The sequence below is a fragment of the Chiloscyllium punctatum genome, chromosome 5 (assembly GCF_047496795.1).
Source record: "Chiloscyllium punctatum isolate Juve2018m chromosome 5, sChiPun1.3, whole genome shotgun sequence".
NCBI lineage: Eukaryota > Metazoa > Chordata > Chondrichthyes > Orectolobiformes > Hemiscylliidae > Chiloscyllium > Chiloscyllium punctatum.
In genome coordinates, this window is record NC_092743.1 from 45,555,599 (window position 1) to 45,578,997 (window position 23,399).

At 40.4% G+C, this 23,399-nt stretch overlaps 1 protein-coding gene across 2 annotated transcripts in view; it reads right to left on the reverse strand.

Moving 5' to 3' along the window:
- LOC140477040 (neural-cadherin) overlaps window positions 1-23,399 on the reverse strand; it is a 261,541-nt gene that overhangs the window by 80,571 nt on the left and 157,571 nt on the right. For both annotated transcript variants that reach the window (XM_072570203.1, XM_072570202.1), the window contains exons 10-15: window positions 21,372-21,542; window positions 20,212-20,384; window positions 17,530-17,697; window positions 2,014-2,263; window positions 1,585-1,712; window positions 192-378 (exon numbers count right to left, since the gene is read on the reverse strand). In XM_072570203.1, coding sequence (XP_072426304.1) covers window positions 192-378; window positions 1,585-1,712; window positions 2,014-2,263; window positions 17,530-17,697; window positions 20,212-20,384; window positions 21,372-21,542 — 1,077 coding nt within the window. The remainder of the gene's footprint in view (window positions 1-191; window positions 379-1,584; window positions 1,713-2,013; window positions 2,264-17,529; window positions 17,698-20,211; window positions 20,385-21,371; window positions 21,543-23,399) is intronic.

The following is a 23,399-nucleotide window of genomic DNA, read 5'->3' on the forward strand; positions in this document are numbered from 1 at the left end:
ATGACACCTCCAAATGGAAAACAAATCATTTCATAATATTACTTGTCCACTTTATTTTGTTCGGTTGCATAATTTGTAATTAATCTTAGTTAATTAAACACCCAAACTATTTGTGTACTTATTTGTGGACAAACACATCCACCTATTTCCTTGGTTTGTTTGAAGAGCTGATAACACAGGTACATATATACCAGTATTGGGCTGTCCATGCATGCCAGGCCGAGCAGACTCAGAGTTGTCTTGAGATTGAACTTCTATCAAATAAGACCCTTTCACCTCTCTGTCAAAGGATGTCTGCGTGAATATTATTCCTGTTTCAAAATCAATGCTGAAGTAATTATAGTCTCCACTGACATCCTTCACTATAGCATAATTAATCTGTAGGTGAAAGCAAAGAAAACGAGTGAGCCCTCAAGTTTGAATGAACATTCGATTCTGTGACGTTTAGAGTTATAATTACCATACATCAAAGAATACTGATTGATTCAAAATAAATTCAAATCCATTCAAATAGAAACTAAACCAATGTAACTGCATGTACATTCAAACATTTTGCAACTTATTTTGTTTCATGATATCTGCACTGTTAGTATTACCTTCAGAACTTATAACAACACAAAAAATGTTCAATTATTTGCCCGAAGAATACAGTCTGTATTACACTATAGGAGAGAAACATATGAGAGAAATAAAATTTACCAACAATTTGTAGATAAATTAGATATACTGTAGTTAAGGGATTAGGTAGACTAAAGAGGACAGCCACAAAATAGTTACATACTTCACCCTCAATAAAGTGAAAGGCTGTAACAATGTTCATACACAAAATATGCTTGGGGAAGTGAGGTGGGACTGGTGAGCTTGTATTGTATAATCTCTTGTTACCATCCCTATATCTTTCTGTGGAGAAAAGTGCAAGTTTTCTATAGAAGACAGGTCACTTGTTCATCACATTTTTCAATTATGCTTTCTAACCAAAAGACACTGGAGCAGAATTAGGCCATTTGGTCCGTCAAGTGCAGGGTTACGAGGATAGGGGGAGGGGGTAGGACTGTGTGGGATGCCCTTCGGAGGGTCACTGCAGCCTGAATGGTCGAAATGACCTCTTTCCACACTATAAGGGGTCTATGATACTAAATCTACTTCGCCATTCAATCATGGCTGTCTTCCCTTTTCAACCTCCCCAGGTCTCACCTCCTCATCCATTGTGAGATCACTTACACTTACCTGGTTTCAGACCCAAAGTCTTAAAACCTGGAGACTATTTGTGATCTCCAGCGGCATGGTTAGATCTACACAGCTGCTGGCCAGTCAGCTAGAGTGAGGGGCAGAAATCCTTCCTCCAACCAATGGAACTCATCAGAGCATTACAGGACTTTTATGATCTCAATTCTGTTAGTTGATGGAAATGATTCAGCGAAAAGGCATCTACAGCTGTATGTTACCTGTTTGACCTGGGCTGTGCACCTACCCAACCAAGTCCATGAACACGAATCATGTGAGGAAAGTGGTTATCCAACAAGTATAGCGTAAAACAAGCAGAACTACTTGAAGAAATACAGTGTGCACAGCACAATTTCTAACCTTTCCATGGCGTCCTGAATCCAGATCAGTTGCTGATACCTGCACAACAGACAGACCAACTGCAGCACCTTCAGGGACCATGGCTTCATAAATGGATGAGGTAAAGAAAGGAACATTGTCGTTCACATCTGAAAAATTGAATAATTAAGAAAGGTCATGATGTAGCATAACAACAGAATGAATCTTCTGCAATCAATAGATGACATGATCATTACTGAATTTTACTAAAAGACACTTTTAAAACAATCACCCATGTACAGGCCATGCATAAAGTTAGGGATGTTATTTCAAATAGAAAGCACAAACTGGCTGAAATATTTTATTTATTTCTTGGAAACTGCTGACACTATATTGAAGTGGTTCAGCAAGCGAGGGAAACTTTGTAAGATTCAAAGACCAGCATCTAAACTTAGTTTACCTCAAACATACCTGTTACATTGACAAAGATGGTGGTAAAGGAGGCTAATGGAACTGCAGCCACATTCTGAGCCCTGACTCTAAGGATGAAAAATTTTGTAACCTCAAAATCTAGTGGTTCTGCCACTAAAATAGAGGCTGATCCATCAGCACGATTGGGTTTCAGGTAGAATCGGATTGGCATGTTTGTTTCTGGAACCTGGCCTTCTTCCAGGTTGTATGTAACCCGTGGGTCACCAAGAGGAGATGTTGCCTTGACAGTCTAAAATCACAGAAAGTAAGACTTAACATTAAAAGTGCTGTAATCACTAAACAGGACAGTCAGAAAACAATTATGTACTTCACTCTGAATAAGGTGAAATATTGTATGTGAAACTACAATGTTCCTACACCTAATAATGTTGGGGAAAAGAGGTGGGACTGGTGGTCTTGTATGTTGTAATCCTTGTCATCATCCTTATATGAGACAAATGCATGTTTCCCATTCAGTGGGAAGAGAGATAGCTTGCTTTTAGTATTTTCCAATTATATTTTAGAACCAACTGTTAGAAATGCACATGTACAGTGAGCAGTCATGCATCTTCTGATATCTCTTCTCCTGATAAGAGCTGGGTCTCTGCTTGGTTTGTAACTTGCACCTAGGACAAGACTTTCCCAGTTAAGTATATTGATGAGCTGGGATCATCCTGGAAAACATTTCAGACAGGAATTCTAACATCATTCTATCAACTTTCTGCTATTCCCAAAGTGGGTTACATGGAAAGTAATTGAGCTGATTAAATATATGATTAAGAGCCTTTTTAACCATAATTTCTTCCTTTACCAAAATTATGTCTGAGTAGGGTAATTGAGGAGGAATCTCTTTGTTGGATCATGGTATGTGGTAACATTAGATGGGCTAGCATTTGTTGCTCATACCTAATTGTTCTTGAGAAGGTGATGGTGAGCTACCATCTTGAATAGCTTCAGTCCACGTGATGCAAGGGCACCCAAAGTGCGGTAAGAGACGGATTTCCAAGATTTTCAAGATAGTTACAGTAAAGTGATAGCCTGGTTCCAAGTCAGAATAATGAGTGGCTTGCAGGGAACTTGTTGGTAGTGATGTTCCAATGTATTTGCTGTTGTTCTGGATAATGGACATTGTGCGTTTGGACAATGTTGTCAAAAATGGCATCATGAGTTGTTGCCGTGTATTATCTACATGGTACATGGGGGAGAGTGTTCAATGGTGCATGGGATGCGATCAAGCAGGTTGTTTTGTCCCAGATAGTGTCAAGGTTCTTGAATGTTGTTGGAGCTGTACTCATGCAGGCAAGTGGAGACTATTCCATCACACTCCTGACTTGTGCCTATAGGATGATGGACAAACTTTGATGAGTTAGGAGATGAGTTTCTTACAGTAGAATTCCCAGTATCTGACATGTAACCACAGTATTTAAAATGGCTAGTCCAGTTAGGGTTTTAGTCAATTTTCATGAAAAGAGTGTTGATTGGGAAGATTCAGTGATGGTAATGCTGTCAATGAGAGATGGTTACATTGGAGGTAGTCATTGCTTGAATGTTACTTGCTACCAATTAACCCAAGCCTGGATGTTGTTTTGCTCTTGCTGCCAATATTCCTTCTAATTTTTCGGGGTGTGGACCTCCAAGATCCATGCCTGTCATCGATCTCTGAATCCAGAAGTCAATGCGTCCGCAATTGGTGTGCATGGAATCTCGGATGGGCAGTAATGTCACGCAGCTTAGAGGGAATGTTGCTGCTGCATGAGAGGATATTAACTGAAGAGTTTAAAATACTACTGAACATTATGCAATCATCAGAAAACATGCTTATTTCCCGACCAGATATTAAAGGGAAGGTCCTTCTTGAAGCAGCTGAAGATGGTTGGGCCTAGAACCCTCTGTGGCAATACACTGGGACTGAGATTATTGACCCTCAAAAAGCGCAATAATCTTCTTGCAATTTACAGTAGCACCTCAATTCTCCAAACGAGACGGGCAGGGAATATTCTGTTCAGTTAACTGGAAACAAGTGGTAATTAATGAGTGCTGGTTATCTAAATATTCCTTGGTTATCCAGCAATGCATGCCATAGTGCCATTTATCGAAAACTGATCTATTGTAAACTGATCTCTTATCCAAACAAGATGGGCAGGGAATATTCTGTTCAGTTAACTGGAAACAAGCGGTAATTTGAGTGCTGGTTATCGAAAATTTCTTGGTTATCAGGCAATGCATGCTTTTGGGAGTTTCACACTGCACTTTGACCTTTAATAAGCTGTGAATGCCGTTTAACTGATAACTGGATGCTGAGTTGCCTAATGCCATTTTCACGGGACCTTGAGATCTTGTTTGGATAATCCGAAATTCGGATAATCGAGGTTCTACTGTAGATGTTTTATATATTTTTTTTAAAATTAGGCTCACAGCCCTTTGAAAACATCCATAGACCCAGCTGAGACTGTTTTAATTATGTTCACAGTGAAAAATTACAATCATTGCAGTACATAAAATATATGGAAAGGCTATCAGCATATTAACAAATACAGTCTAATTTTGCCTGAAGTTAATAAATAATCTCTCAAGCTGTTCATTGTTTCCTCATGTTCCCTCACTTTTGGGAGTTTCACACTGCACTTTGACCTTTACATATGCCATGAATGATTCATTTATAATGCTATCTAATTAGATTCATGAAGAACCCTAAGTACCTCATTAGTTTTAACAAGGAATATTTTGGATGTTTAGAAACTAATTTCTATGCAGATTGATGAGCTTGTGCTCCAATCACATAATTAGTAGATCATTAATACAATACATAATTGTAATTTTAAAATTGAGTTCATATCACTATTTAGTGAGATACACTTCTTACAGGTGAATCCTCCAGGGGTGTAATTATGAAAAGAAATAGCTTTATACCTTCCAAATTCTTGCAAAGTATTTCAACATCTGATTGCCTGCAAATAGTGAGCAGGAAGTGGAGGACATTGTTGCCACTACACTATTCAAATATGCAGATGTTTAATGCTTCAGTGTTCTGTGCCTCAGACAAGAAATCTCCAAATCCTCTTAAATTACACATAAGACTTTTGCAGTCCAAATATACTGGAATATTAGAGTCATACAGTCATACTACATGGAAACAGACCCTTTGATCCAAACAGTCCATGCCAACTATAATCCCAAACTAAACTAGTCGCACCTGCTTGTGCTTGGTCCCATTTCCCTCCAAACCCTCCTTATTCAGATATTTGTCTTTTAAATGTTGTAACTGTACCCACATTCACCACTTCCCCTGGAAGTTCATTCCACACATGAACCACTCTCTGTGTAAAAATGTAGCCTCTTTTTAAATATTTCTCTTCTCAAACCCTATGCTCTAGATATTTTTAAAATCTTTCCATTTCACCTTAAACATTCATTTTTGGAAAAAGACTTATCTGCCCTAACCATGCCTATCATGATTTTAAAAATTCCTAGAACGTCACCCTTCAGCTTCCGATGCTCCAGAGAAAAAAGCCCCAACCAATTCAGCCTCTCCCTATAACTCAAACTCACCAGTCCCAGCAACGTCCTTATAAATCTTTTCTACACCCTCTCAAGTTTAAAAGCATCCTTTCTATAGAAGGGTGACCAGAATTATATGCAGTATTCCAAAAGTGGCCTCACCAATGTCCTGTATAGCCGCAATATGATGTCCCAACTCCTATACTCAATGTTCTGACTAATGAATACAAACATGCCAAACACCACCTTCACCACCCTGTCTAGCTGCGATTCCACTTTCAAGGAACTATGCAAGTGCACCCCGAGGTCTCTTTGTTTAGCAATATTCTCCAGGGCCCTACCATTAACTATATGAGCCCGACCATGCTTGTCTTACCAAAATGCAACACCTCATATTTATCTAAGTTAAAATTCGATCTGCACTCCTTGGCACATTTACCCATTTGATCAAGGTACCATTGTACTCTGAGATAATCTTTTTCACTGTCCAGACTCCAACCTGAATGTGTGCAGATCTGATGAAGAGTTAAACATTAACTCTGTTTCTCACTTCACAAATGCTGCCATAACTGCTACACTTCTCCAGAATTTCCTGTGTACATTTCAAAAATAAGCAGGCTGGCCTATTCTTTCTCTAGAAGAGAAAGCCATAGTACTGGCAGAGAACCATTGGAGTTGTCCCATTGATCAAGGTAAGCTTAGATGTCAACCCTAGGGTGGCAATAGTCCAAGGGTACATAGTTCTTCCTGCAAATAAAATGCAGGGGTTAGATCTCAGAAGCAGGAGAATTTTCTGGGGATATAATGGGCTTTGGTTTTGAAGACTACAGAATTCAAGGAAGAATGTTGAAGGGGCTGCGGTTCACACCATGGTTACCACCTTCCATTAATCCCATCTTGTGTTTTTTAAGGAAGCAGGTCTTTCTAAACATACTTCAAATTAAGATGATACTCTTCATTTTATCATCAGCTTCTCTTGCAGGTGAAACATTGGCAGCTGCACCCACTCATGCCAAGGGGACAATTAACTCCTAAGGAGGAAGATGAAACCTCAAAGGAGGCAGAACCACATCATCATGCAACACTTAGTACCAGCACAGACTCACACATTTCGGTGGGCGTATATGAGTCAGCTAACGGAGATCCACACAATGGGGCGAGCGCATTACAGTCACGAGACCAGCTATCAGAGACTGAATAAGCAAAGGTGCCAGGTGGTCAGAGGAGTGCTGGAGCTGACCGAGGTGCTGTATCCAAGTCTGATGCTGAACAAACAGAGTCGTCAGTCAGGCGGTGTATGATGGATGAAATGTGTAAGGTACACAAAAATATGATAGTCGTTCCACATTGAAATGGGCAATGGATGAGTCTGTCTAGGTCATGAATGTGATCACCTGCTCTTCAGAATATATGATGTCCTCCATTGACAATCTGGTGACTGTCATGGAGGATCAAAACCAGCAGTTTACTGACAGGATGGTGGGTATACACTTTCATTTGCATGCCATTGCCATGTTATTCACTTATCACACAGGTGAAACATTGGCAGCTGCAACCACGTGCCAATGGGACAATCAACTCCTAAGGAGGAAGGTGAAGCCTCAAAGAAGACAGCACCACATTCTCAAGCATCACTTGGTACCAGCACAGACTTCAGAAGGTATATATGAGTCAGCCACACACACTGATGCAAGACATCATCAGCTCTCGTGCTCAAAGCTAAGGCAAGAGGGGATGAAGTGCCAGGAGTCTCAGCCAAGTCCTGGTTCCTGTCTAAAAAGCAGGAAAACCAACTGGACTTCAATATGCCCTCAATATCTGGGGACACCTCTCAGAGTTTTTCTGATAGTAAGCAGCTTCTTCACCATCCCACTGCCTTTTGCATCAATGTCACAGAGTGTCACAGCACCACCACCTGCAAGTTCCCATCCAAACCATTCAGCATCCTGACTCAGAAATATATCACTGTTCCTTTACTGTCACTTAGTCAAAATTGTGGAATTCTCTCCATAATGACATTGTGGGTCAATGTACAACACATGAACTGCAATGTTCCAAGAAGGTAGCTCACCGCCAACTTCTCAAAGGAAACTAGTGGTAGAAATACCAGCCAGTGATACCCACATCCATGGGTACATTTAAAAAGTGAGATTCTTGCTGCTATCATATCTGGGTTCCCTGAGCCTTAGACAACCAGATAGCCAGAAGACAGCTGACAAAGTCATTCCAGGCAAAGCAGTATGTAGATCAGCAGCCTATCTCTGGGGAAGTGGGAGAACATTATTCTGTAACATCTGTCAATAAAACAGCACATTAGTTACATACAGACTTACAAAGGTAATTGTCCACGATTGGGAGTCGTGAAAACTGTTGATTTAATTTATTATTGCATAACTGTTCTTTTTGCTTGATGTTTTGGCTGCATTAGTGTTTCGTTTTTGTGTCCAGATGGCTTTGATTTAGATTGAATGCATGTTGTGAAGGAAGTTTGGATTCAGTGGTCCCTCTGATCAGCCTCATTTAGTACCTTGACTTTGGCACATGCACAGGCAGCCTTGTTGTTAATGTGTAGGAGATATAAGGAAAAGGATCTTATTCAAAGTTTGGGAGACGATTTGTAGCTCGGGTGCTCACTGTTGTGGTTCTGTTCACCGAGCTGGGAATTTGTGTTGCAAACGTTTCGTCCCCTGTCTAGGTGACATCCTCAGTGCTTGGGAACCTCTTGTGAAGCGCTTCTGTGATGTTTCCTCCGGCATTTATAGTGGCCTGCCTCTGCCGCTTCTGGTTATCAGTTCCAGCTGTCCGCTGGAGTGGCCGGTATATTGGGTCCATCAACAAACACATCGACCTGGACCCAATATACCGACCACTGCAACAGACAGCTGGAACTGACAACCGGAAGCGGCAGATTCAAACCACTACAAATACCGGAGGAAAGATCACAGAAGCGCTTCACAAGAGGCTCCCAAGCACTGAGGATGTCACCTAGACAGGGGACGAAACATCTGCAACACAAATTCCCAGCTCGGCGAACAGAACCACAACAAAAGGATCTTATAGCTAAACAGTTGACACAAAGCTAGTGGAATCTTCATAGTGTTAGAGAATCTCTCATCTTATCGGTATCAAAAGCCTCCTGATTCCCACTTTGTGCAGCTAGATAGCACGCTCTCCCTCATCATCAGACTCATCCTGAGATGACGTGGCTCTTGCCATCAGATCCTTCTGTTCCAGGGCTTCACTTCTTTGGAGAATCAGGTTGTCCAAGGCATGGCAGTCTATGACCATGAGTGAGATTCTCGTAAAACTGCAAAGATCCAAACATCTCAAACATGAGAGGAAGTAGGATAATGGTCACACTTCCACCAGGACCATCATTCAGCAGACCATTGTTATACTCAACATATGTTCGAGATGTTTGGATATTTGCAGTTCTGTGCATGAATTTCTCTCTGGGGTCATTAACCATTTGTTGAGAATGTACCCTTTGTCATTCAGAAGCCAGCCACCTAAAGGCTCCAGGCCACTGAACATCTCTGCCAACTGGGAGTGCTCAAGTATGTATGCCTCAAGACTGCTCCCTGGATACGTCTGGATTGTCTATTGCCCATTGTCATACAGAACCTCCACATTGATGGATTTCTGAACAATAAAAGATCCTGGCTATCCAGATGGAGTTTACATTGTCCAGTTCCTCCTGCATATTTGGAAAACCAGCCATGGCAAAAAAAGCCTCTGGCCCTTCCTGCTTTACTTGGATTGTTACTGGTGATGGAGGTATACTCCATCAATGTGCAGATTCTGTGTGAACATAGGTAATGGACAATTCAGATGTATCCATGGACATGGCTGAAAACAGCATCTTTGAAAAGCTTGAAAGAATGATGGGCTGCCAGCTGTGGGTTCAGTGGTTAGCATTGCTACCTTACAGCAACAGGAACCCTGGTTCTATTCCAGCCTTGGGCAACTGTCTGTGTGGAGTTTGCACATTCTCCCTGCGTCCGTGTGGGTTTCCTCTGGGTGTTCCAGTTTCCTCCCACAGTCCCTAGACGTGAAGGCTCGGTGAACTGACCACACTAAATTGCCCATTGTGCATGTTAGGTGGACTGGCGATCAGAAATGCAGGGTTACAGGGATAGGGTAGGCCGTCGGTCTGGGTGGGATGCTCTTCAGAGAGTCAGTGTGGACTCGATGGGCCGAATGGTCTGCTTCCACACTGTAAAGATTCTATAGTTCGAATTGAGATGAGGAAGAATTTCTTCAGCCAGAGGGTGGTGAACTTGAGGAATTCATTGCTGGAAAAGGCTGGAAAGGCCAAGTCATTGGATGTATTTAAGACAAAGATAGATAGATTCTTAATTAGTAAGGGGATCAAAGGTTGCAGAGAAAAGACAAGAGAATGGCATTGAGAAACATACCAGCCACAAATGATGAAGCAGACACAACAAGCCAAATGGTCTAATTCTGCTCCTATATTTTATGCTCTTATGATTTTACGACATCTGGAATGATACAGAGGTGAAATCATTCAAGGCCAGAGATACTATAAAGTACACAGTTAGTGGGTGGCCCTAGCACAACTGAAGGCAATCCTCCTCAGATGGCATGTAACAAAAAGATGTGAATATCTTCCTTGAGGGAAGCAATCTTCTGAGGCAATGCTGATCAGACATCTGGATGCTTGTCATCCTCCCCCTGTAGACACAGCTGGCAAGATGCCTTTGCCTTGCTATGCCAGCCTGATGTTGCTGTCTATTTTGCTCAGCCCCTTGTTCAGCAGTAGGTTATTCAATTTTCTGAACCGTAGGGTATACCTGTCCCTAGCCAGCGACCTTCCTTTTTCTCCTTCACTTTATCACTGGAGAAGAAAGCTCTCACAGACTGAACAAGTTTCACAGGGACAGCAATCTAAGAGTCAAACTTGATCAAAGCACTTTTTCTATGCCCCATTCCCTGAGCAAATGTACTGCTGGAGATTGGAAACTATGAAAAATCAAAGTTAAAATACCATGAAACTCTCCCAGCTTCAGATCAACACAGCCACAGTCCGACTTTGAACTTTACATCTATTTTGTATCAAATATTGATACTGGTGTCACTCCTTCCAAAAAATGCGTGGGCAACATAAAATTTATGTCTATTGCCTTGGTAACAATTAATAGCGTGTTAATTAAGGTTTTTTTTTAAATGGTAGGCTGCTGATTTTGGTCTATTATTTGAGGCTGGTTAACAATCCAATATCATTGTGTTGGATTGTACACATACAGGTGGGATACTGTGGCAGCGATGTGTGTGGCAAGGGAGCGGTGGTCAGGATTTTCTACATGTAATGTTCACCTCTGGAAGTCACATTTGTAACTGAAACATTTGAATCTAAGTAACTTAAAAATGACTGGATTATCTGCTTCTGGGGGTAAATGTGGAAATTAGATGATGTTATCCACATTGCTGTGCCCCTCAAGATATTTCATTGTGTCAGTACTTCGTCCAGAAGCTTTCCAGTAACACTAATGCTAACACGGAGCTCGATTTTCAACTGCACACAGCAGTGTGGACAGGAGTAGGCTTGCATTGCAAATTGAGCACTCGGATGTTGGGCCAGTCTTTCAATGCTTTGGATCTTACTGGAATGTTTCAATGGATAGTTGGGTGGAGAATGGGAGGGGGGGGTGGGGTTAGTGAGGGGGAGGAGTAGGAGATGGAGAGAATTGTGTGGAGCCAACAATTCATAAACTTCCAATGAACATACTGGAAAGAAACAGATCAAACTTTCAATATTAATAATGGGAAGAGCAAACAGTGAGAGACATATTATTGCACAGCTGTTAGGAACACATAAGGATCCATTATTCAACATGTTTGCCCATCTTAAGTCATAGAGTGTTATATTAGAAAGGATGTGCTGGTTTTGATGTCAATGTTATGATCATAGAATCCCTACAATGTGGAATTAGGCCATTCGGCCTATTGAGACCACACAGACCTTACGATGAGGGTAACCCTGCATATCCCATGTCTAATCCACCTAACTGACACACTATGCATGACACTATAGGCAATTTAGTATGGCCAATCCACTTAATCTGCACATCTTTGGACTGTGGGAGGAAACGGGAGCAACCAAATGAAACCCACACGGGGAGTTGCCCATGGCTGGAATCAAACTTCTTTGATTAAAAAAAACAGTCAAACTGAGGTGTACATGGAGTGGCCCAAAGTTGATATTTCTGTTTATTAAGTGCTGTTTATGAAGAATTATTTGATCCGAAGACATATGGTGCTTACCCTGTTGACACAAGCCTTAGATCACCTTTGTAGAAATAGGTTTCTAATTACCACAAGACTAGCCCAAAGGTCCACTGACCGTCTGTAAGCAAGTGTAAGTATTAGGATTAGCTGGCATCATTCTTTTACCACTGACTGGAAAATCAATGCCAATATTTATATGAGGCATGATTTCAAAGCTATTTTAAAGTTTGAAAGTACACAGAATGTCAATAGCACTTGATGTAAAACAAAATAGTGTAAATGTTGGAAATCTGATAAAAAATAGAAAGTGCAGGAAAGACTCAGCAGCACTTTTGTGAAAAGAAACAGCATTAGTTTTTCAAATGTTAACTCTGCTTTTCTGACCACATAGAGCTGCCAGTCCCTCTGAATATTTCAGCTTTTTTCTGTTTTTATTTCAGAAATACGATTTGTATAAGGTGAATTCTAAAAGCACATTATTCAAAACTAAACAAAATATTTCAAATCAATGATAGAAATTCACATCTTTTGATGTTGTTAATCATATTTAAATGTATGGGGAATAAATGAGAAGTTAACCGTACACCTATGAATAGGAAGGGAGTGAAATTATGGTCTTTGTGTCAGAAAGTGTATGTTCATAACATCTACCTTTTGTAATTAAATACTTATAAAAGTTTCTAAGATTAACTCCACTTCTAGCCTCAATTACCCAGCTTTGTGAATTTTAGCCAAAGTAAATACCTAGAATCTCAGCAGTTCACATTAATATAAACAACTAAATTTCACAATAATATTTGGGCAAACAGCGGTTAATGTTGGAACAGTCTTAAAGGGTTAATTTGATTTTCTGTGATTGTGTAAAATGGTAATAAGTTTCTTTCAATGCTAAAATCAGGATGTAAGATAGTCCTTCAGTTCAATTACAAATATTTCACACCATTACACAATGAAAAATTAGCTCCAATGAAAAGTAGAAATGAAAAAAATGGAAAATACATTAATGTAAATGATGTTTCAATTAAAATTCTCACTTGGTCATGTTCTAGCACATAGGTCCAGCATAAACCTGCAGATATTTCTCATTTTTCTGTTCCTGTTGTCTTTCTTCAGGGATCTGATAACTTTTATGCTCAAGCAGTTTGATGATTGAAATACTCATCTGCTTTTAATAGCTGCAGGGTGCTGTTAGATTTTGTATGCTAAAATTTTTTATTGTCTTATTTCCCTACTGTGTTGCATTATCTGACTTCATGAAATTACTATTCTTCAGATATTTCATTTCAAAACTCAATAAAATGTTCATTGTATTATTTAAATAGCTCTGTTTGAGCACTATTCATAAAAGATCTCCACTCCTGATTGTTATCAAGAACCTCCTCCTGGAAAGTTAACTCACACAAAGCTCGTTGAGGTGCTTTGTATATGGACAACAGGCCATGGAAAGACAGGAGGGAATTACTTGTCACAGAACTCGTAGCCTTTGACCTGCTCTTGTAGACAAAGTATGTATGTGACTAGTCCAGTTCAGTTTCTAGTAGCCCCCAGGATGTTGATAGTGGCCAGCCCCCAGGATGTTGATAGTGGCCAGTTCAGTGACAGTAATGCTACTGAACTTCAAGCGGAGACAGTTACATTCTCTCTTATATATGGTCATTGCCTGGCCCTTTTCTGACATGAATGTTACACATCACTTATCAGTCCACATCTGAATGTTGTCCAGCTTTTAATGCATACGGATACAGACTATTTCAGTTTCTGGGGAGTTGCAAATGGTAGTGAACATTTTGCAATCATCAGTAAACATCCCCAATGCATTGATAAAAACCCTGGGTGAGCCTAGGACACTATCCTGAGAACTTCTGCAGTTAACTTAAATGACTTAACTTCCAAAAACCATGACTATCTTCCTTTGTATCAGGCATGACTCCAAACAGCAGATAGCTTTCTCTCTGATTGCCCTTGGCTGCTGTTTTATTCGACCTCTTTAATGATTTACTCAGTGAAAAGCTATCATGATGTCAAGGACAGTCACTCTCAGTTCACCCCAGGCCGAAAATGGAAAATTCTTCCAGCTCTACACATCTGATGCAGGAATGGAAATCCAAAGATGCCTCTGCAATTTGTATTACTTTACCTTCCTCATTCCAAGCCATTGTGATTGAGGCACCATGTCTGCTGAAACCATCAAGGACAATGGACAGGGAAATATGAATGAACTACATATCTTGTCCCCAAAGTTTGTGAGAAGATTTGTAGCTCGGGTGCTCGTTGTTGTGGTTCAGTTCGCCAAGCTGGGAATTTGTGTTGCAGACGTTTCGTCCCCTGTCTAGGTGACATCCTCAGTGCTTGGGAGCCTCCTGTGAAGCGCTTCTGTGATCTTTCTTCCGGCATTTGTAGTGGTTTGAATCTGCCGCTTCCGGTTGTCAGTTCCAGCTGTCCATTGCAGTGGTCGGTATATTGGGTCCAGGTCGATGTCTTATTAATTGAATCTGTGGATGAGTGCCATGCCTCTAGGAATTCCCTGGCTGTTCTCTGTTTGGCTTGTCCTATAATAGTAGTGTTGTCCCAGTCGAACTCATGTTGCTTGTCATCTGCATGTGTGGCTACTAAGGATAGCTGGCCATGTCGGTTCGTGGCTAGTTGGTGTTCATGGATGCGGATCGTTAGCTGTCTTCCTGTTTGTCCTATGTAGTGTTTTGTGCAGTCCTTGCATGGGATTTTGTACACTACATTGGTTTTGCTCATGCTGGGTATCGGGTCCTTCGTTCTGGTGAGTTGTCTGAGAGTGGCTGTTGGTTTGTGTGCTGTTATGAGTCCTAGTGGTTGCAGTAGTCTGCTGTCAGTTCGGAAATGCTCTTGATGTATGATAACATGGCTAGTCCTTTGGGTTGTGGCATGTCCTCATTCCGTTGTCTTTCCCTTAGGCATCTGTTGATGAAATTGCGCGGGTATCCGTTTTTCGCGAATACATAGTATAGGTGTTCTTCCTTTTTTTGCAGTTCTGGTGTACTGCAGTGTGTTGTGGCCCTTTTGAATAGTGTCTTGATGCAACTTCTTTTGTGTGTGTTGGGGTGGTTGCTATACCTATACAATACAGAGAACAGCCAGGGGATTCCTAGAGGCATGGCACTCATCCACAGATTCAATCAATAAGCACATCGACTTGGACCCAATATACCGACCACTGCAACGGACAGCTGGAACTGACAACCGGAAGTGGCAGATTCAAACCACTACAAATGCCGGAGGAAAGATCACAGAAGCGCTTCACAGGAGGCTCCCAAGCACTGAGGATGTCACCTAGACAGGGGACAAAACGTCTGCAACACAAATTCCCAGCTCGGTGAACAGAACCACAACAATAGCTTGTCCCCATTAGTAGGGCATCAAGGCAATCACCTGAGATATTTAACTGGTGGCAATCCAATCATTTGGATTAAGTGATCCTTACCATGGGAGAGGTGTTCCAAGACATCAAGTTATCAAATGACAATGGGACTACCTTAAACCTAATCAGTTGAACAATGAAATCCAAGCTGAGAGTAGACAAGAGCTGATTGTGAATGCTGATATTTGAATTACTGGTCGTGCGTCAAGCCAATCCTCTGTGACTGTGAACTTCTGATTTATCTGCAATAGGAGGACAATCAGCTGAGATGGTGGTGAGAGAAATCTCAACTTGAGTCCCCCTCTCTTCCTCTAATCCACCTTGCAAGTGTCAGGCCTTATTTGCTGATCATGTGACCTAGTCATGCCTCTGTGGCAGTAGAGATGTCTTGAAGGTAAGTAACCATACACTACTATCTTCAGAAGAATAGTCAAAATCAGCTTTTTATCTTTCAATTGGAAGTATCAGGACCACAGAGAGAAAGTTGCAAGACCACTGGGTCCAGCATTATGCCAACTGAGACATGAACCTCCACAGACTGGATACCCCTCGTATTTCTCAGAACTTTAATCCAATTCATCTAACATTCTAGACTCTGTGATCTATTTTTACATGTGGACAAACTCCAAGTGTGTGCATGTGTGTGGGCACATGCGTGAGTAGGTAGGCAGGAAAGTCAGTGTATTTTATAACTGTTTCCTTGAACCAAGTTAAATATAGTAAACAAAAACAGAAATTGCTGGAAAAACTCAGCAGGTCTGGCAGCACTTGTGCATTCTGTTTCTGAACTGGACTCAAAATATTAACTTTGTTTTCTCTCCTCAGATGTTTTATTTTTGGTTTCCAGCATCCGCAGTTTTTTTTGGGGTCTTTTTGTTTGTTAAGTATGGTAAAGCTATCCTGTGTCTCTGGTAAAACTCAAGTAAATCTATCTGATTAGCTTTTAATTACAGTGAGGGAACAGTTAAACACTCAGTGAATCGGCAAGTCTATTGTTCTCACAAAAATCCTGTAAACAATCAAAAAATGAGTGGGATAAGAGGAAATTCATTTGACCCATTCTCACCCGATTCCAAAGTCCATAGAGCCTGCTTTTGTGCTATAACAATTCTCCGATTCTTTTAATAAGACAGAATAATTTCCTACTCGCAATGTCCCAAATCAGATACTCTTGTAACTGTTTGCTTAGTTATTCTTACATTCTCTGTTCCTAGATTCTCCAACTGAGTGGAATGTTATCCCTCTTGATGTTATTTTTCAGCTCACCATTACAGAATGTGTTAATGCAATCTAGCATGAGTTTGATATGTCTTTTGAAAAGGCTGTCATTGCATGTCAACCTTTCGTAACACAGATTGATCAAAGACAAAATAGTATTAGCAGAGGAAGGAAAATCAGGTCTGGGAGAGTGTTTTATTTATGGCCTGGGAAGTCTTGGGTGAGGAGGAGGGAAAGACAAGTATCAACATGAGCTATCTGCAGGATGGAGAGATTATCCATGATGTTGAAAATGGAATGGCTGGCACTCTTTCGACAAGAAAACTGAGATTCCGTAGTAAATAGAAGGATGAAGAAAATCACGGATGTGCAGAAGGACAGAATTGAAGGAATTCGGTGAGCTTACAGCAAATTGTATACATGGAATTCTATGCAAATGACAATAATTTGCATTTATATAGCACTTCTAATATAGTAAACCAATCCTAGGTGCTTGGATAGGTAGCAGAAGGTAGGGAAGGAGTGAAGAAAATCAAGCCAGCTCAAAACGCTTGAACTGAATCTTATATGGTAGTAGAGCTGTGGTAGATTACAGAGTTACACGGAGCTACTTGGTAATGGAGAGGATATGGGGTAAAAAGCTGAACTCAGAGTTAAATTGGATGCCAAGGCTGCATATAGTCTGGTTCTAGTCTCAAGAATTTGCTTAGGAAAGTATCAAAATGGACTTTGTGGGGATTAACAAGAACACTTTTAGTCAATCTAATATTTAACGGAAGAATTTTTTCTGATCACCCAACAAAAGATATTTGCTAAACTTTCCTGTGTTATTTAACGTTGATGATTTAGCTCAGACTAGACAAAAATTGTATTGATAATTTTATTTCCACATCCACAAAAATCAATAACTGAGTGAGACATACATGGCAACAGGGGATTGGAGATGGTTTGGATTAGATTCCAGATCTGTATTGATCTCAGTCAGGGCAGAAGTTGAGGACTTGGTGAACATGATTGCACTTGAATGTAACTTGCATTTAACATTTAAAATGTATTGCATTTCAACACTGAGTCTTCTTTACTAAACATTTTGCTTGGAACCTCATAAACCAATCATTGTAAATTTAACCAAGTCATATCATTTAACATGCATTACATACCACAATCCTCAAGTCACGAGTAGTGTTCTCTGGGATAGTTACTTGATATTCTTCCTGCTCCCACTGGGGTGGCTGGTTATGTATATTAGTGATAGTAACAGTTAGTTCTACGCTGCTACTTCGATTGCCTCCGTCAGTTGCTATTATTTGACGACTGATATGAGCAATCTAGAACACAAAGATACGTCAAGAACTGATAATGATTTGATCAAATCGGAGATTTTTGTTTTACATTTAGCATGGGAAATATAACAAACATGCCAATAAATGCTAGCTATTATTGGGTAGGCCTGATGCATCTTCTGACTGACAGGGTTGCTGTAAAATCCTTGGCAGAGACACAATTCCATTAAATTTACATTTTATTTCACTATTGCTGTGTAATCAATGGGAACAACATTAGCAACAAAAACTCAAAATGCAAAATATAAAATGAAGTACCAAAGCCCTGTAAATTGAAAACGCAATAAAAATAAATTGAATAACATATTAAATAAGTTTGTTCTGAAAGCAGCCTATTTTATTCATCACTGTGAAAACATTGCACTTGACAATAAAAATTGCATTAATCAATTAAAATGGAAGTCCAAGCCTAAGCATGGACTATGCACGCTGTAGTATATTGCAGATATACAGCTTGTACAGAAGGCTGAGGCATTACTCAGGTTGTGGGGGTTCCCATGGTCAGGGGAACCTTCTTAGCATTGATCAGGCAGGAGCATCTGTCTTTTAGGCTGCATCTTTGGTATCCATCTCACAGTGTAGCCAAAACCTCTGACATGGCTCCATTTGGGAAATGGGAATTGGGCCGGCAGAAGCTTTTGCTTAAGTCTTTGCCCCATCCCCATCTTTAACAATTGTCCTACTAGTTCCCTGAGATCAGAGGTCGATCAGGGTTCATATTTTTTTTAAAAATTGATATTTCTGCTACCTAGATGTGATTCCATCTGTGGAGCACACATGTATCCTTGTGGAGGTCAGGCTGTTTCAGCAGCTGCTCATAACCGCCATGGTTATGATGGATCCTGGCGATTTTTATTCGTACACTGTGACCTAGATATTCCAAGAAGTGGCAATCACAGTCAGATTGCCATCTCTATTCTAAGTTTTCTGTTAGTACTGAGCTCTGAATTCCAGCTGGAAATTCCGATCCTGGTTCCTTCAGAAATATGGAGCGTATGTGAAAGCAATATAGTTCCCCTGTATGCAGGATTTTGGGGGGAATCAAACCATGCCCCCTTCTGCAGCAGTGAGTGTAATGTGTTCTGAGATTGCAATGTTCAGTAACACAGCCAAACATTTTGACAGCTGCTGTGCAAGGAAATGAATACAATAAGAGTGGGGTTAGGGTGCCATTTGGTTAAAGGGTTATGGTGGGTATGGTGCCAAGTAATTGGGATATCAGGTGATTAGAATATCAGGTAGGTGATGGAGTATTTAATGTGGCTGGATGTGTAGGGGACAGTGGTGGGCTAGGGTATTTTGGGATTCAGAGGTCTCGGGCTGGGGTAGAGGGTTGGTGTGCAGAAGGTTGGGAGGGTGTAGTGGGGAGGGGAGGGGATGGTGGTGCTGTGAGTTGGAGGATAATCCACCTGTTCGGAGATGTTACTACACACCTCTGGAGCAGGTCGGATTTGAACCTTGGCCTCCAGATCCAGGATTAGGGACACTGTGCCACTAGGAGGCCTTATCCTTGAGAATGCTGCAGTGTGCCACCTTGATTATAAACAGTTGACTTACTGAGCAATATCAAGTAACAACTTAGAGTCAACAAGACAATGGCCCTGAAACCAGTCAGTCAGATCAATTGAACATCACAGATTTCCCTCCCTAAAGGAGATTAATGAACCAGATGAGTTTTACAGCAGTTTTGCTGTGATTATTATTGATTTTTTAATTCCACATTTAATTAAATTCTCCAGCTGTAGTGAGATTTGTACTCATGTCTGTTAGCTATGAAAAAAGTATCATAGGAATTTGGCTACTTCAGCCTCAGTTTTGTTCCTGTCCCAAACTATTTCTTCCATCCAAAAATTCCATCTTTTACAAGACACAGGAAAGTTCAGGAATTATTGTGGCCCCCTTGATCCTTTCTCGGAGTGGGTTCAAAGTCTCCCATCTCAGTTTGGCAGGAACATCACTGTGCAAAACTAGTAGGCTCAGGTCAACCTAATATAGAGCCTCTGGAGAGAGTCCAGAAGATGACGGGGTGGTGGGAGGAATATATTGCTGATGGGGTTTCAGCAATCCTGGCAGTGAGGTACAACTGTTCCAGTTCACACTTCTAATAGCTGCACGCAGCACTCCCATTAATGACTGGCGCTTGAAGGATCTGACTGCATGGTGCATAATACAGCTGGGTGCTATTAAAATTTGCAAGTGAACCACAGGTAGACATTAGGCCTTCTCATTTTAGATTCATTTCCACAGTATCTCAGGAAGAATTTTAAACATTATGAACCCCTAGTTTGCACATATAAAATGGTGTAGCACGGCCTGTTTTTGAGGACAAAATATTTAGAATTCATAGAATCCCTTCCAAGGAGCAAGGAGTAACAAAAATTATATGTTGTAAGGTTAGACTGAGGTCAATGTTATACAGTTATGCATTTATGTTTGTTAGAACTGGCAGAATTTTGAAACTGCCCTCTCTGATTTCATGATAAACAATACCGGTCTGACCTGAGAAATGGGATGGTTGACATAAATCCATCCTGTGCTTGGACTGATCTGGAAGTACTCCGGCTGCTGCCTGGATATCGAGTAAGTGATAACTGCATTGATTCCATGGTCATCATCATGAGCTGCTGCACGCAGGAAACTAGTGCCAACTGGTGTATCTTCACGTAAGTAGTCTGCATGCAGAAGAAAAATGACTTTATCTAACTTATTTGTTCACTGACCTTTGAAAATGTCATTTAAACTTGATCACTTCACCTCTTCTCACTTAGAATTATATCATTATGTTGCATTCATTTCAACACAGACTACTGGATTACAATATCAAGAGCATATGTTTTTGCTTTACTGAGATACTTGACAGATTTCCAAAATATAGACTATTGGTAAGATTCCCTCATATGTAAATGCTGAATTTCTGCAACGGTGCTGTGGTACCAAGTGGAGACAAGGTAATTCCAACATGAAACGTAGAAAAATTTGAGGTAGAGGCCACTGTCCTGTGTAATTAGAACAGAAGAGGATACAGCAAAGTCCTACAACAAGATACTAAACCAGAAGGAGAAAAGAAAATCCTGTATTCACTTGGTGCATTTTCCAATATCAAAATACACTGACCAGGAAAGTTTCTCAATTTAATCCCAAACTGATCTCGACTGGAGCAGCAGTTCAGATGCAAAAATTTAGCTCAGTAACACTGACACAGAGAGGAAACTTTCACAATCTATAGGTACACAGGAAGCCACTTGTTAGTTAGGGAAGGTGCAGGAAGAGAAATACATGTTGACCCAGAGTCCAGCATGAGTCAGCATCTTCATGGAGGAGGGGAGGAAAAGAGCATCATCTATTAAGAAATGACAGCACATTTGGAAATTACATTCCTGTCTTCTGTTGTTTAAAATTATTGACTGCACTTAACTGTGTTGCCTAAATAGATAAGACAGGATGAAAAGGCAGTTCTATAGCAGATCCTGAATTATCTTTGCCAGTGTGAGTCACAGGAGAAAAGAATTAGAAGTTGTTCACTTGCCAGAAAAACATGGCCCAAGGTATTGTAGCATAACACTTAATGCACAGGAGTCCAAGATTACTCTAACATTGAAGAAATCAGAAACAAAGTGCAACTATTTATTTGTGGGTAATTTCCTGTGTTTGATGCTTACATTGGTAACGACTGTTCTCAAATTTTGGGTCATTATCATTTTCATCAGCTATGAGTATGATCATCTGACAAATGCCGATCAGTGGCTCCTCAGCCTGGTCCGTCGCTGTTACTGACACAGTATATTCTCGCTGATTCTCTCTGTCAAAACTCTGCGTTGTGGTAATAGATCCTAAAAACAAATATTTTAAAAATGAACAAGCAAGAAAGCATTTTGTAATTTCTTCTACTCTTTCAAATTAAATCTTTAACCTGTGAGTCCGTATTATTTGAACTCAAAGGACTGATTACTCTTCTGAATGACATTTCTTGAATACTGTATATTCTCGTCAGAAAGAATGTATTCAGATGAACAGAACTCCTGATTGAAAACAAATAGCGTAAGAACATAGAATGATGGCAGACTCTTACCGTCAGATCACCTTTTCAAAAGTGATGGATGAAAACGTTAGCTTGTGTATTTTTAAACAGATGTTTCTCTTCAAAAATCAAAGTGCTTTAACTCTTCCAAGTTGACTGTTTCCTCGGAACAAGGGCAGAATAATCTCTTGCTGAGACTAAGTATGGAAGTGGGCATAAATGTGGGAGGGAATTTTGTTCAGGACAGGACAAGTTTTCTTACACAATTGCATTCTTCTCAGATCATTCCATAAGCATGCACTGGTAAAAATGGAAAATTTTATGGACAGGAAGTTCTGATGTCCATTGGAACCAACCAGGCTCCAACATCCTGGCACTATCTTTAAAAAGCACATGGATAGCACTTCACTTCACAAGAGGCCATCCCAATTGATAAGGACATCCATGGACAGAGATAGCTGCAGAGGTCAGTGCCTTTCAGCCACTCAGAGAGCCTGGCTCAATGTCGCAAACACATCAATGATCTGTGGTGCTCTGCTAGACTGTGTACCACTGACTACTCAATAGTTCATGCTTCTATGAGTGTAAGTTAACATTGCAATGCTACCACTGTAGAGGAGTGTCACACACGGTGTTGTATGTTAGACTTCTTTATCAAATGCCCCATGTGTAATCAATGTCTGCTACATCATTACAACAGCTACATCACATCAATACTGCCTATCTTACATCTGCCAGGGTTCATACACATGTCATAAAAGAAGCTACAACACTCAGTATCTCATTCACTAACAGGTCACAGACCTTTTATCACAACAAGGATTACATTCACTTCTGATAGTTTTTCACCAAAGACTTGCATGGAATAAGGACACAATCAAAAAAAAATGTTGTCTTTGAGTTGAGACACCTTTGAGCTCTATGCACATGCCTAAACATAAAACTCAGACTGTGTGTTCTGAAGAAGAGTTACTCATTAACTCTGCTTTTCTCCCCACTACCAGACCTGTTGAGTTTCTCCAGTACTTTCTGTGTTTGTTTCAAACTTTCAGCATCTGCATTTTTAAATTTTTATTTACCTTAATATTTTGCATTGGTTGAAGTTGGGATAACTGCTTGTCGCTCATACTTCTGAAATATTTTCTCCCTATTTTCTTTGGGTAGTGAGAGTGTGGAAGAACTCTGTAAATCTATCAAACATGAGAGCTGCTGATGCAGGTGAGCCATTGCCTGGGGCCATAGCAGGTAGCTTGAACACTGCTGTCTGAAAATCTTGACAAGTCACTTTACATTCAACGATCATGAATTTTACAGGATGGACAGTGCACTCTGTGAGACCTTTCAACTGAGGGTAGTGAGAACAACCCATTTCCTGCATATCTTGGAAGCATGCATTGACCATTGTCAGACACAGTTTTTTGAGATAGAAAAACATATTGATTATTGACATGCTTCACATGACTTGATCAGGAATTAATGATCCTACTTATGTTGGGTCAATATATGGATTAACATGCCAAGCTCTTGGTTTTTCCTGCACCAATGTGACCTACATATATAGATGTATCCAAATATTAGGACAGATATTTCTTGATGTAGAGCTTGCAGAATTTTAATTCAGTCACCCTTGAAGATTACTTTTTTGGAGAGCCCTAGTACATTTCTGAAT